Consider the following 14,578-nt stretch of genomic DNA (forward strand, 5'->3'; position numbering starts at 1 on the left):
GAAATGTTTATAGAAGCTTTAATCAAAATAGCCTCAAACTGGAGACAACCCAAATGTTCACCAATGACAAATGAAGAAACAACTTGTCAAATAATCTGTATAATGGAATACTACGCAGTAATAAAAATGAATCACTGACACTTGCAACAAAAGATAAATCTCAAAAGAATTATGCTAAGCAAAATAAGTCAGACACAAAAGACTACTTACTATATGATTGTAGTTATATGAAGTTCTAGAAAAAGGTAAAATTTATATAATATATATTTATATTTATGTTCTACCAAAAATGTGTAGGAAAATGGGAGGTATGTTTGCATATTCTTCATAATGTATCGTTTCCATTGATGCTGGGGCATTAAGTAACCAGATAAATAATTTAGAAACAAAAACAAAACAAAAGAAACCTAAGCCTATGCTTTTAGGTTTTGGGTTCTTTTATGGAGAGATGAAAATGTTCTGGAATTAGATGGTTGTAACTTGGTGAATATACTAAAATAATCACTGAATTATACATAGAAGGTGAATGTTATATGTGAGTTATATCTAAATTAACACACACACACACACACACACACACACACACAAGGCCATTAAACATACAAGGTTTTTCATTTTCTTTTAAAATATATATTTTATTGATTTTTTACAGAGAGGAAGAGAGAAGGATAGAGAGCTAGAAACATCGATGAGAGAGAAACATCCATCAGCTGCCTCTTGCACACCCCCTACTGGGGATGTGCCCGCAACCAAGGCACATGCCCCTGACCAGAATCGAACCTGGGACCCTTGAGTCCGCAGGCCGACGCTCTATCCACTGAGCCAAACCGGTTTCGGCCATTTTCTTTTTTTACAATATGAGTGTGAAATGGAGGAAGCAAAGAAAAATTAATTACAAAGGAGTATTTTGAGTACCTTTTTATTTGTGAAGTTCATCTTTGGCATGTAGCTATTAAATAAGTATTAAAATAAGCTAAGTGTATGTTACTGCTATCATTAATGTGACTTAATTGCTTTTTAAATTCCCAACAAAATTGATTTATAATTGTAAAGATAAAAGAAAAGTACCTGTTTATTTTTGATGTTCCTTGCTGCCCATACCCACTTGAAGACACTTTCTGGTAGAGTACTTGCCTGTTGGTCAAGTGATTCTGAGGCTTTAGTCTGGGCATGATTGATTCAATATGATTATAGTTGAGGCATAAAACCTACCAAAAGAATAGCTTATTAATCAGGCTTTAAAAAATAAATGCTGAGATATACATATATATCTCAAAAGCTATTAAAATGGTTGGACTGTACAACATAATTTAATGATATCAGTGTTAAAATTACAAATTTTTATATTGCAAATTGTCTGGATTTGGCTTTGAATTTTTAAAAAAATTATTTGACATTCTGGGAAATGACAACATTTTAAACAAAATAATGAAGACAAAAGAGAGCTGTTTACTTTCTCAATCTGCACTGATTTCTCCAAGCCTCATTCAGATGAAATAACTCTTTAGTTGAAGAGATTGCTATTTTCCTATGTTTAAAAGACCATAAAATGGCTCAGTCAAGCTATAGGATAGATAAATCTCAGCCTTCCATCCCCATCTCCTACACTGAGTAAGATTTACTGCTTATAAGATAATCACATAAAACTGAGGTCCACCAAAATAACTTTGGAAGGTAATACTTTTTCTTGTTTGGTGAAAAAAAATCTTTAGGAATTGTTTTTCTTTAATAACATGAAAATACCTTTTAATCCAAAGTAAAGAAAATTACAGCTTTTACTGAAAACTTTGAAATAAAATTTGTGATTTACCTTCACATTAGGCAGATAGATTAATCCACTGAATGAGGTAAGATTATTGTTCTGTAGGTTCACATTACACACATTTCTAAATTGGTCAATTGGAATCAAATCCACAGTTCTGAATTTAGACAAAGTAAATACAGTTACAATTTTAGTAGGAAAATTATTTAGGTGAATCCCTCATGTACAACACCAAAAGCATTTTCAAAAATCTCATCTGACAAATGCTATAAAAAGTATGGGTCAAGTGATGAGATAAATACATTTTTTGGAGGAGCACATATGTAAAAAAATGACATAGAATTTCATTGCTTTAAAAAAATGTCTATTATAACATAACACTATCATAAAAGAAACTTTAAACAATTAACATCTTCAATTTCTTTATAAATTCATATGTTCATGAAATCATAGTGAAGTTGATATGGTAAATCATAAGATTTTCAGATTGTAAACTGCAGAGGATATGAGTGAAATAGGTGATTTCTGAAATGCCAGGAAGGGGTTAGGAATGGAAAAGAAAAGGTGAAAGCAAGTGAAATCTTTGACAGCAAGGTTTCTGTGAGATCTGAAAACTTATTGCATTCCACTTTGTAAGAACGTTTCGGTAATTAAACAGAATGCTTTACAACTCTTCCACCTTCCTTTGAGTTGTGAGAAAGAGCATAAAGCTAAATAACGGTGCTGCCCATTTCTTTAAACAAACTCTAAACCCTGAAATTATAATTATGACGTACTTTTATTCATTCAACATATTTTCATTACTATTTCCTAAGTGCAGACAATATGTCAGAAAAGGTTACAGCAAATATGAAAAGACATTGTCTCTGCCCTGAAGGAGTGGGATCCAGAAAACTGAAATGAAGAAAAATTGCTATAATAGAGTTAGGTGTAATGGCATTTTAGGAAAAGAAAAACGTATTTGGGGAAGTCAGGAATTTTTTTGCAGGGGAGAACAGTCTTAAAATGAGACTTGGAGAATTTATAGGCATTTGTTAGGCAAATTAGAAAAGAAAGAGTTCTAGGCAGTGGAACAGGCATAAGCAAAGGCAGAAACATGACACATCATCTTATGATTGAGATTGAAGAACTATAATATTTTAGAATTTCTGGAGCATAAAGAGTTATAGGGCCACAGAGGTAAGGATTACAAGAGATAAAAATAAACAGGTAATTAAAGGGTTTTCTATGTTGTACAATGGGACTTTAAATTTTATTATGTAGACAATGGAAAGCCACTGAACAATGTTAACAAAGGAAGTGTTCTGATAAACCTTGCATCTTAAAAGGCGGTATGGATTGTAGATGGACTTGCAGGGAAGGTTATATATGATAATAAAAAAGGTCAAGAAAGTTTCTAAAATTGTTTCTTTCCCAACCTAGGCTAATGGCAGTGATTTTGGAAAGAAGAAGGTAATTATGAGACATACTTAAGACATAGACTCTATAGAACATGGTGATTAATTAAAAATGAAGGACAAAGGAGAAAGAGAAATAACTCTTAGATTTTTGGCATGGGCAACAATATGTGGATATTATTTTCTAGATGCTATCTAGAAAGCAATTGAATATTCAAGTGCGGAGCCTAGGTTTGGGCAAAAGTTGGGGGTCATTATCATAAACTAAATCCTTTTATTGCCTTTCTTTTTTCCTTATTCTGTGTGTGATTAGTGCAGAATAAGGAAAAAAGAAAGGCAATAAAATGATTTATTAACCATGAGGACAGTGATGACATTCATAAGAATAGTGTCAGAGGAATGAAGTTGGATTGCATTAATTAGGGTGATATGATGTGAGGAGTAAACTTAGTATATTCTAACTTTTAAAAGCTTGGTTGTAAAAGAAAAGAGAAATACAAGGTCCTAGAAAGAGATTAATGACATTTTTAACCATAGTGTGTGATGACAAAAATTATAAGGGTAGCAAAGTTAGCATGAGATTTTGAAGTAAGGTAGTTAATTTTCTGAATTATAAGTTATATTTGGGTAGATGTATAAATTATAAGCCTTAGAAACTTATAATAATTACATGTTTAATTATAATATCAAAAAACATATAATAAAATGTTTTTACCTGATGGATGATGAAGTCCAATTTAATTCTTGCATTTGGGTGAAGTTTGAATGTCCTTGTCGTTCTGCGATCATGTCAGAAGTTAGTCTGCCACCAAACAAATCCTTTGCACACTCAGTCTCTGGTGGGTCCTACATATGAGAACATTTAGGAAGGGATGTCTTCCCTTACAGATGACTAAATGACATTCATTCTTTGGTTCCAGGTCAAAATAAAGTGGACTCATTTCTCTCTATTCCTCCTATTAAGTACAACTAAAACCCCTGCACATGGTATTCTCTTATATAATAAAAGGCTAATATGCAAATTGTCCCCTTGAGAGTTTGATTGCTCACTATGATGTGTGCTGATCACTAGGGGGTGGTGCAGAACATGGCGGGGGACCAGGGGCGCTGAGGGAGCGAAGGAAGGAGGAGGCGACAGGGAGGCCGAGAGGAACCAGATTGGCCCTGATCGCCAACCATGCCTAGGGAACCTACCTGTGCACAAATTTTGTGCACTGGGCCTCTAGTATAAAATAAAGAAGAAGACTGAAAGGTACAGGGAAGAAAACAGACCAGCTAGGGACCTTGGGACTTGAGGAATCACATTGTGGTGAGTTCCCTGGTGCATTTTGCTATTTATAATTAAAAAATATATATATGAGGTCTTCATCCAATGTTCCTAGCCAAGCCATATGATCAGGCAGGAGGGCAATGGAAGCCTGGCCTATTAAAGGGATGCCCATATGAGGCATGGCCCTATGGAAATTTGAAGGGTACATTAAAGTAGGTCATATTAATACCCATTAGAACTTCCTTCTAAGTTTGGAAAATAATTGGAATTGACAAGCAGATATTACCCTATGCTTAGTTAAGGTGGCCATATGGGCCTATGAAATAGGTGAAAATTGGGGGGTCTATAGTAATGCAGAGATGGACCTAATCTGAGACACAGAATGCCAATGATACTGTTCTGTCTGCCAGCAAAAGAGAGACTACAGATGGACAAGTTGTAGATTCCCCTGGGGGAAGGCCCTGCACATAGCTGGTAAGTGTTGCGAGTGTGATAGTGATGTAAGAGTAAAGGAAATACACAGAAGTGAATTTTTTCCTTTAGACCTGGGTTTTCTTTTTTCCTCATGTATGCTGAACTAGGTGTTGGAGAAGCCAGAAATCCAAAAATGCCAATAAGAGAAAACAAAAAAGTCCACAAAAAGCCTGCTCTCTGTGGTCACAAGACTAAGAAAGGGGAAGTCAATCAGAAAACTTTTAGACAAGAATGGGTTTACTCCCTCCAAACACTACAAAATAAACTATGGCCCCAAACAGAATGGGAGCAAGGAGAAAGGCCTTGAAGCCCTACCTGGTTTGGCTCAGTGGACAGAAGGGTCAGGGTTCGATTCTGGTCAAGGGCATATACCTCCGTTGCAGACTCGATCCTGCCACATATATAGGAAGCAACCTATTGATGTGCTTCTCTCTCTCTGTCTCTCCCTCTCCCTTCCACACTCTCTAAAAAAAAGAGTCAATGGAAAAATATCCTTGGGTGAGGATTAACAAAAACAACTCTAGAATTATATTGCTCTTCTATCTCCCTGGGCACATACTTTTTATGGCTTCTTTTCCTCTGTAAATTTCCTCAGGGGAAGTTTTAAAGCCTCACTTGGATTTATTTACTTTCTCTGCTCTCTTAATTTAGGAAATCTTACATATGCTTTTGGTTTAACTATCAACTTTCTTCAAATTACTTCCAAATCTAAACAAATGTAAATCAAATTTCCATATTTCAAATTAGTCCTGTGTTTTCAACTGCTTGCCTGGCCTCTCCAGTCAGATGGATCCACTATCATATAAAACTTAGTGTGTTCAACATTAATAATCTTATTTCTGAAAAGTGCTTTTCTTATATTCATATTCCTGTTATAATATCTCTTACTGGTATAGACTCAAACCTTGTAGACATCTTTTACTCTTCCCTTTCATTGTCCTTCAACCCAATTGATTGCTAAATTCTGTCAATTCTCCCCAGTATTTCTCATACCTTTCAGCTCTCCATTTTAAAGTCAACTCCCCTTAATTCAGGTTCTCCGTACCTCACATGTAGACTATTCTAATAGCCTCGTATTGGTCTTTCATCTATTATTGTAAACACTTCTGTTAGGTTAAAGTTCCTAATATATAGTTTTGAATATGTTACTCCCCTACTTAATCTATAATGCCCTCCCATTATGCCTCAATTAAAGTCTAAATTATTCAGTCTGGTCTTCATGTTCCATTATTAATTCATATATTTATACTCTACCTCATCCCACAAAGAATTTGTAGCAGCTTACAGGAAGCACATATAATTCAGCAGTAAAATGAAAATAATAAATAATGGAGATGGGGACCAAGAATGATCTAAGTCAAAATAGATAAAAACTGGGGGTAGGAACAGATAGACCATAAATCCTACAGGGTTTTCTGTTACTGAACCATAATTTGGCCCTGAACTTTTAGGTAGTCAAAGTGAAAGGAAAAATAGTTAAACAACACTCATTGTCAGTGAGCGGAGCATAACTTTTCCTTGGAGGAAAAAGTTTTCCCACACTTACTTCTAAAAGCACTTTCTCACGTGATCCTTCAATGAGGGCACAGAGAGATAGGAAGGATAAGATCTTCGACACCATCATTAGAGCACATGCGTTTCCTAAGTCTGCTTTTAAAACATCCCCCAATGAAAGCCAATACCTAAATAAAACCCCGTACAAGATTTTATAGAATTTGTTTGTGTTGGGGGAGAATGTTTTTGATTTTCTATTTTGAGGAATAGATGATCTGTCCACTGAGCCAAACCGGGTAGGGCTTCAAGGCCTTTCTCCTTGCTCCCATTCTGTTTGGGGCCATGATTTATTTTGTGGTGTTTGGAGGGAGTAAGCCTATTCTTGTCTAAAAGTTTTCTGATTAATTGGCTTCCCCTTTCCTAGTCTTGTGACCACAGAGAGCAGCAGACTAGAATTAGCAATCTTCTCAGAGCACTTCAGAATCCCAAACAGTCATGAACTATCTCTCAATTTTCTAGAAGATTTGATGAATTTTATTGTTTGGCAGGACTTAGGCAGTGTTACACAGGAGCCCTGTATTAACTTAGTTGTTACAGAATTCAAGCTTCTAAATATTGCTTTCATATTTAGTCCTGTCTTATTTTTCTTTACAGTTTACTGGTAATGTTGACATATCATTTGTTGGTTTAAATATATTTTTCTTAAATATAATAACTCTATGTTCCAGGAAGCTATTTTGGAGCCCAAGGGGATGGTAGGACTCCAGAGCAGTTTTTTGGTAGGACTCCAGAGCATTTTTTGGTAAGGTTCCAGAGCAGTTTTTTTCTCCTGTTCCATAAAATTGTGCTGTTTATTTTTTAGGCATTGAATTAGTGGGTGCAAATGTAGGTAGCATCTTTGCTTCCCTGCCACCTCAATTCAGATTTTTAGAATTGGCCAGAGGAGGATGATGAACACACAATACAGTATTCAGATGATGCACTGTACAATTGTGCTCCTGATACCTGTATAATTTTGTTAACCAGTGTCACCCCAATACATTTAATAAAAGGGGGAAAAAAAGAATTGGCCAGAGGAAAAAATTTGGAAACCCAGGTCCATAATGTGTTTTGGAAACCTAGATGTTAATAAGCATAGTAAGTTAGAGATAAAGAATGTTAAATATGATTATGGCCTATGGATATATGAATATTCATATATTCCATATGGATCAAAAGCTGAGTCATAAAACAACTTACAATTGAGATTCCATCCAAAGCTTTCAGTTCTGGAAGATGAAATATTACAAACAACCGGTAATTTTCTTGATTCCATACAATAATGTTTCCATACACATTTAGAATGACCAAGTTGCATAAATTCTGGGTAATAAAAATACATACATTTAAAGTGATATATATCTCAAATTTTTCCCCTTAAGAGTTTATCCTTGAATTTTAATATTTGTATTACCCTATCATTTTATAGTGATTTGAGTGATTTTAAGTATACTTTTCAGTGCAAGTGTTGCCCATTCAAACCATTAGAGTCCAATTTTGTACAATACGATCAGAATCCATTTTTGGATGCTGGTGCTAAATGAATCATCTATCAGTAATAATAATTTGGAAGGAAGGTTAAAAGAGTATACTTTGTTTATGGAATAATGACCTATTAAATAGTATGTATATGTGCATAGAGATATAACTGGGATGGAGAACACTGCCTTCTGATGAGGGATAAAACTAAAGTGCTCTTACCTTCTGAGAGTGTGGCAGAATTTGTTTTAAGGAAAATGTGCTTTCTTATCAGACAAGACATTTTAATGTGCCCTTGTGAAGAAAGGGTCCTGAGTGGATATGGCTGGGGGAGGTTAAGGTTAGAGGGAGTGAAACTATTTTGTATCATAATGTAAAATTGTTTATTTTGTTGTGGCTATTGTTGATTAGGTTGCCTCTGCAAGCGTTAGAAGAACTATTTATATTGGGGAATAAGATGGGGAGAAATCTGAACTTGAGGGAAGATGGGAAGTGGACCTACATTTTTGTTAGGATATAAAGTCCTAGAAATATGGTATAAGCAAAAGAAAAGGGGCCAAGGTTCCAGTGGGTTCCAGTGGTAGGAAACGGCCATTGACCTTTATAAACAATTAAATCACACATTACATGTGAAATGAATTCCTATTCTGTACTGTGGTAAACTCCCATTTTATTCAAACTTTCAGTAAACCCTGTTATACAGTAGCGTGGGAGAACTAAAGAGAACAAAGCGACGGCAAAGTTGACCAGAAAGACAGAGCTACCAGTAGGAACTAGTAAGTAAGTGAGAGATAATTAAGAATTGCTCTGAGAACAGGAAATGTTAAAGAATCTTACTCTCTATCCAGGTTGGGAAATCCTTAGAAATACTGAGTTAGGAGGAATGGGTTATTTTATCTGAGTACTAAAAAAAAATTTACCCATTGAGGTTATCAACCTGGGCATGTTATGGTTACACATACATTTGTTTGTATGTATATACATAAATGGAATAAACCATGTTATTCTTGATCATGATTTTCTTCTTACATTTTTTCTATATTTCCCAAACCCTGTACAGGGAACATGCATTACTTTATAGTACAAAGAAACAATATTTTTAAAGACAAAAACATTACCCCAGGTAGTCACCTTTAAGTTGTAGATCTCCTGATTGAGAGCAACATAGTTATTGCTTATGTATAGTTCAATTAGAGTAAAAGCTTTTTGTAAACCACTCAATGAAGTGATTCTGTTGTTCTCAAGAGAAAGGGAGTGAAGATGAAGCATGTTATCAAAAGTATGCTTTTCCAAACCAGTGAGAAGATTATTGTTTATACTGAGGCGGGTTAATTTAGTCAGCTTGGAAATGCCTAGAAAAATAAGCAAATTCAAGAAAAGATTCAGACAGCACTGAAAGGTTAATTTAAAAAAATAAATGGTCATTTTTCTGTTTCTCTTTTTCTGCAGATTCTGTAATATTAACCATCATCATTTTTCCTTTTATTTAAGGATATAGTGTGTATGAAGTCCTAGCTAATGTATTAAATTCCAGTTTTGAAATTCTGAGTAGACTCATTCTTCTTAGCTGTTAAGGGAAGGTATTACGTAGTAGGAAATACTAAATTTTGCTTTCAAATAAACTTCAAGTGATATAATTAAGATTTTTCACCATCACAGTAACACAAAGCTCTACACAAAGGTAAAAATAATTACCCCATTTAAAAAGAGGGTAAGGAACCGGAGTACAATACTCTGGAGCATATTCCTCATTGTGGTATTATTTGCATTAAAAATAATCAACTAGGCTAATTCTACCTTTGTATGATTACAAGTACTCTAAGACAGAACTTTAAAAAAAATGCCACCTCTCACCACAATCTAACTCCTGTGTACGTTACATAGTGTAGGCACTTTATAACTGTAGGTAGGAAGGAGGTGCAGTTGAAAGATAAAAGCTTTGGAGTCAGGGTTGGTTTCAAATGTATCACTACTAGATTTGTAAAATGATGTGACCTCTGAGCCTCATTTTCCTCATCCATAAAATGAACATACTAAATCTACTTCTAAAGGGCTATGGTATTAAATGGAATGGCATTTGAAGAGCATCAGTTATAGCTTTTGGCAAATAATTGGTCCTCAGTAAATTTTACCCACTCCCCTTTCCCACCAACTTCTATCACAGGACTATGCAATGCTGAAAGTAAATCGATCTAGGGTATGTTAAGATAAAACCATCCAAGCAGAAATTTTTAAATGGATATTAAACCTATCTATGTCTGGAAAAATGAAGAGAAATATCTGTTAAAGTTTAGTGGGGTAGCTATCTTCTCTGAGAAGTAGGTATAGGGAAAGGGAGTATAGGTTGGAGGATTCTTCCCTTTAGTGGGCATATGGAAGGGAATAAAAAGGAAATAGGGTTCTCAATTATATGTACAAAGCTAAACTAACACCCTATTGTATGGGAATGGAAGACTAGTGATGGTTTTCAATACAAATTCCTGAGCTACCTTCAGGCTTACTAACCAATTCTCTCTTACAGAGAGACCTGTGAATCTGTATATTCAATAAGTAGCTCAAGTGATTCTTATGCTCAAGCAAGGTTTAGAAATATATTGTTAACAGCCATTAACATAAAGTATAACAAATGCTATTTATTCATGCTGTTTTAAAAGATATTTAATATTTGCTTTTGCATGTAGAATTTTTTGATATAAAATTTTCTATTTTATGAAAAAGGTAGTACACACACACGTGCTAAAAATAATCCAAGAATTCAAAAGTGAATAAAGTATAAATTAAGTCTTTTTTCCAGCTATGATTTCTAATTTTTACCTTCAGTCCTTGCCAAGGGCCTCCCTGTTACTAAAATGCACATTCAGAAATATTTGATGCCCAGATAAGTATGTGTGTGTGTGCATACCCAGACATTAGTGAAGCTGCCTAATTGTACTTGCATGTGGATCCCTATAAAAGGTTACATAGTACATTTGATTTTTAATCTCTTGTGAATAAATTTTCATTTTTGTTAAAGTCTTCAAATTTCCAAATGTAACCTTAATTCCATATTTTGAAAAACAAAGTGGGCTGTTTTATCTTTTTAAAAAGCACTTCATTCATTCATTTTTTTCAATTCTATACATATTAATTACTGCCTGTTTGTAATATGTTAGGTTTGGTAAGAGTTGGTAAACACTGGCATAGAGGAGAGGAGAGGGAAGGCGGAGGAGGTGAAAGTCAGCTACCTGGGCTCATGATATTCATCAGGTGGTCACTGATCCCACTAATAGGTGTTTAGAATACTCTGCTCCTAACCTTCTTGGCATTTCTCTAGAGCTTTTCCTCTTCAGAAATTGTATCCTCAGTGCCATTCATTTTTTGCTCTTGTCAATTAAATATTCATATTCTGACTTTCAATTTCTCAAATTCTTTACCTTCTATCCTTGAGATGCAGTTCCCATCTAATGTGAGCTCTTCTAAGTTAACACAGGATTCCAAGCCTTCCATTTTAGTGAGATTGTTGTTGTTGAATGATGCCCATTTCAAATTTTCCAATTTTTCTAAATTTGTGATTTCAAAGAGATGTTGCCCATCTAAATTTAAGGCAGTTATCTGTAGAATAATTAACAGTATATATTACTTCTGAATCTCATCAACAAATTCAGTGTTATAAAAAATGATTAGTGAAATGATTCAAATGTGGTAACATCAAAGGAATTCCTTCACAATATTACGAAGCCCTTAGGTTACCAAAAAGTAAAATTTGACAACATTTTAACTCCAAGAGGGACTTATATGGAATATGGTCATTGTGCTGTGCCAGTCAGATTCCCACTGCAGTGAAAGACTTGTCCCAGCTGTTGGCAGAAAGCTTTCAGCTTTCAGCTCCTTCAGGGACAGCCTCAGCTGCAGAGAGCTGCCTTGCCCAAGGTCACGCTCCAGCCCAGGCTGGCCCACATCCAATGACAGAGGGATATAAAGGCCTGGCACACTCAGCCCAACTTGGAACAATTTAAAGGGCCATTCTAATTCCAGAACTCCCTGTGTCCCAAGGCTGTCACTGGACCTGCATCACAGCTAAATTATCTGTATATATCCCATCATAAAAATCATGCCACTAATATCTTCCATTTTCAAGGTTCAGCTTCTTAACCCAGTTTCTATCTTTGGTAAGATATGTAAGGGTGCTTTATGCAGCAAGAAGCTGCTGGGGCTCCAGAACCTTTTCCTTTAACTGCGGCTGAATTCTAATGAGGTTCCCCTATGCCCATGCCAGGATTGTCCATCCCTTTCACCTTGCCACCCAAACTTTTGGTTTGATCTCTGGCTCTGACCTTTAAAGTTTGCTTGCTTATTTTGACATATTATCAGAATCTACTCCTTGATTTTGTAGTCTACCTTTATGTAAAAAATCTCCAATTCTATAGTGACTACTGCCAAGGCTTAGCCCCCATAACATAACTATATACAACTTGATCTCCCTATTTAATTTTAATTCCGCTCTTCCACTTTTCTGACACCTATCTGTGTCCTCTTTATGATATACAGACCAAAGCTAACTAAAAAAATCTATTGAAATTAAGCTTTTTTAAAAAATTGGGTTTAATAGAATTAGCCTTTACCTTCAAGTACCAGTTTGCATTCAGATGTGCATGCGGTCCTAACTTCGAAATCTGTGTCAGAATTTTGGCAGAAGGCCATATGCTAAGTATCCGTGGTCTTTCCTCTTTACTGCTAGAATGCCGTAAGAGAGATAACTAATACAATAAAAAACACATGATGAGTAAAGGAAAGGACATATAGAAGTTTATTTCTAACTAGTTACAAGTACTGTTTGCTACACGAGTGGCCCAATGAATAATTTTAAAATAGGACATTTCCTTTGCCTTAAAATGTTTTCAATGTATAGATAAACCTTAAATTATGTACTTTATTTTTGTTTTAGCAGATATTTAACCATACAAATAATATTTATAAAATTGTGAAAGGAATACTGTAATACAAACACCATATGATCCACCCATGAAACCAGCTTACGAGCTAGACTATTCCTATTACCCTTTCTGATTCTTTCCTCTTTCTCCTCACAGGCCATTACTCAAGTGAATCAGTTGATCCCCTAAGAATGATCAAATGATCTCAAATTTTGTATCTACCATTTACTTACTTTATTGACCTGTTTGTGTTCATAAACAATATATCATTTAGTTTGCACATATTTGAACTTTATGTAAATTGAATAATATATATGAAGTTTTCTATGACTTGCTTTTTTACTCAACATTATATTCAAGAGACTTAGCTATCCTGCTGCATGTAGCTGTAGATTATTTAGATGTCATTGCTATGTAGCATTTCCTGTCAACTCTTCTGTTAGTGAACATTGGATCTGATTTCAATTTTTTGCTCTTATAGACATTCCTGTCATGAATATTATTGTGCATGACTCCTGGTGTATACAGTAAGAGTTTCTTTAGAGTATATACAAATATGTACCCAGTATATATGCTGGGTTGTAAGGTATATTTATATTCAGCTTTACTAAATAATGCCAAATTGTTTTTCCAAAGTAATTGTACCAATTGTAATGTTAATTCAGATCTTTGCTAAAACTTGATATTGTCAGGCTTTAAAATTGTTGCCAAGTGGTGGCTATAAATTGGTAAATCACTGCAGTTTTTTGTGTTTGTTTTTTTTTAAATCCTCACCAGAGGATATCCTCCCATTGATTTTTAGAGAGAGTGGAAGAGAGAGGGAAAGACAGAGAGAAATATCTATGTGAGAGAAACACATCGATTGGTTGCTTCCTGCACACGCCCCAACCAGGACCCTGGCCGGGGGATAAGCCTGTAACCGAGATATGTGCCCTTGACCAGTATCTAACCCAGGACCCTCCGTCCGCAGGCTGATGCTCTATCCACTAGAGCAGTCACTGCAGTTTTAATGTTCATTTTTCTTGAATACTAGTACAAATGTGGTGGAGCATCTTTTCCTAAGTTATTTGGCTGTTCTGACTTCCTCTCCAGTGAAGTGTCTGTTTAAATCTTTGGACCATTTATTTCTATGTGATGGGTGGTTATTTTCATGATATATTCTAATTCTATAAAAAACTATTTGTTGTTAGTTATATGTGTTGCAAATTTCTTTTCCTAGTATGTCTTTTCATGGTATCCCCTTTGAGGAACAGATGTATTAATTTTACTGAAAACAAATCCAGTCTTTTACAGTTTTATGCTCTCTGTTTGTGTAATAAGTCCTTCCCTAATTCAAGGTCATAATGAGAATCTGATATTTTTTTCTAAAACATATTGGTTTTTCTTTTTACAGTGAAGTTCTTAATGCATTTGTCGCTGTGCCTTTTATTGACTAGCCTTTCTGATCTGTAAAGGCAGCTCTGTTATTTATCAAGTCTCCATGCATGTGTGGGTCAATATTGAGTCTTTATATTCTATTCTTTTGGTCTATTTGTCTAACTCTGCACCAATTCCACATTGTCTTAAGGCAGGGATGGGAACATTTTTTCTGCTAAGGGCCATTTGGATATTTATAACATCATTTGTGGGCCATACAAAAATTAGTCTGCTATATTTGGTCAAACATTTAATTAACTCATCCCTAATGTGTTGCAGGGCCAGAGCAAATGATTTCACTGGCCTTATACTAGTCCAACCCACAGGCCAGATA

At 35.1% G+C, this 14,578-nt stretch overlaps 1 protein-coding gene across 1 annotated transcript in view; it reads right to left on the minus strand.

The window, feature by feature from the left end:
- The window catches only part of LRRC9 (leucine rich repeat containing 9), a 95,403-nt gene that overhangs the window by 30,204 nt on the left and 50,621 nt on the right, over positions 1-14,578 (minus strand). Inside the window, exons 20-26 of the mRNA XM_054715482.1 lie at positions 12,517-12,651; positions 11,329-11,506; positions 9,047-9,267; positions 7,637-7,759; positions 3,875-4,005; positions 1,811-1,919; positions 1,069-1,208 (exon numbers count right to left, since the gene is read on the minus strand). Of these exons, the coding sequence (XP_054571457.1) occupies positions 1,069-1,208; positions 1,811-1,919; positions 3,875-4,005; positions 7,637-7,759; positions 9,047-9,267; positions 11,329-11,506; positions 12,517-12,651 (1,037 nt within the window). The remainder of the gene's footprint in view (positions 1-1,068; positions 1,209-1,810; positions 1,920-3,874; positions 4,006-7,636; positions 7,760-9,046; positions 9,268-11,328; positions 11,507-12,516; positions 12,652-14,578) is intronic.

Source organism: Eptesicus fuscus, chromosome 5, assembly GCF_027574615.1.
Source record: "Eptesicus fuscus isolate TK198812 chromosome 5, DD_ASM_mEF_20220401, whole genome shotgun sequence".
NCBI classification, from domain to species: domain Eukaryota; kingdom Metazoa; phylum Chordata; class Mammalia; order Chiroptera; family Vespertilionidae; genus Eptesicus; species Eptesicus fuscus.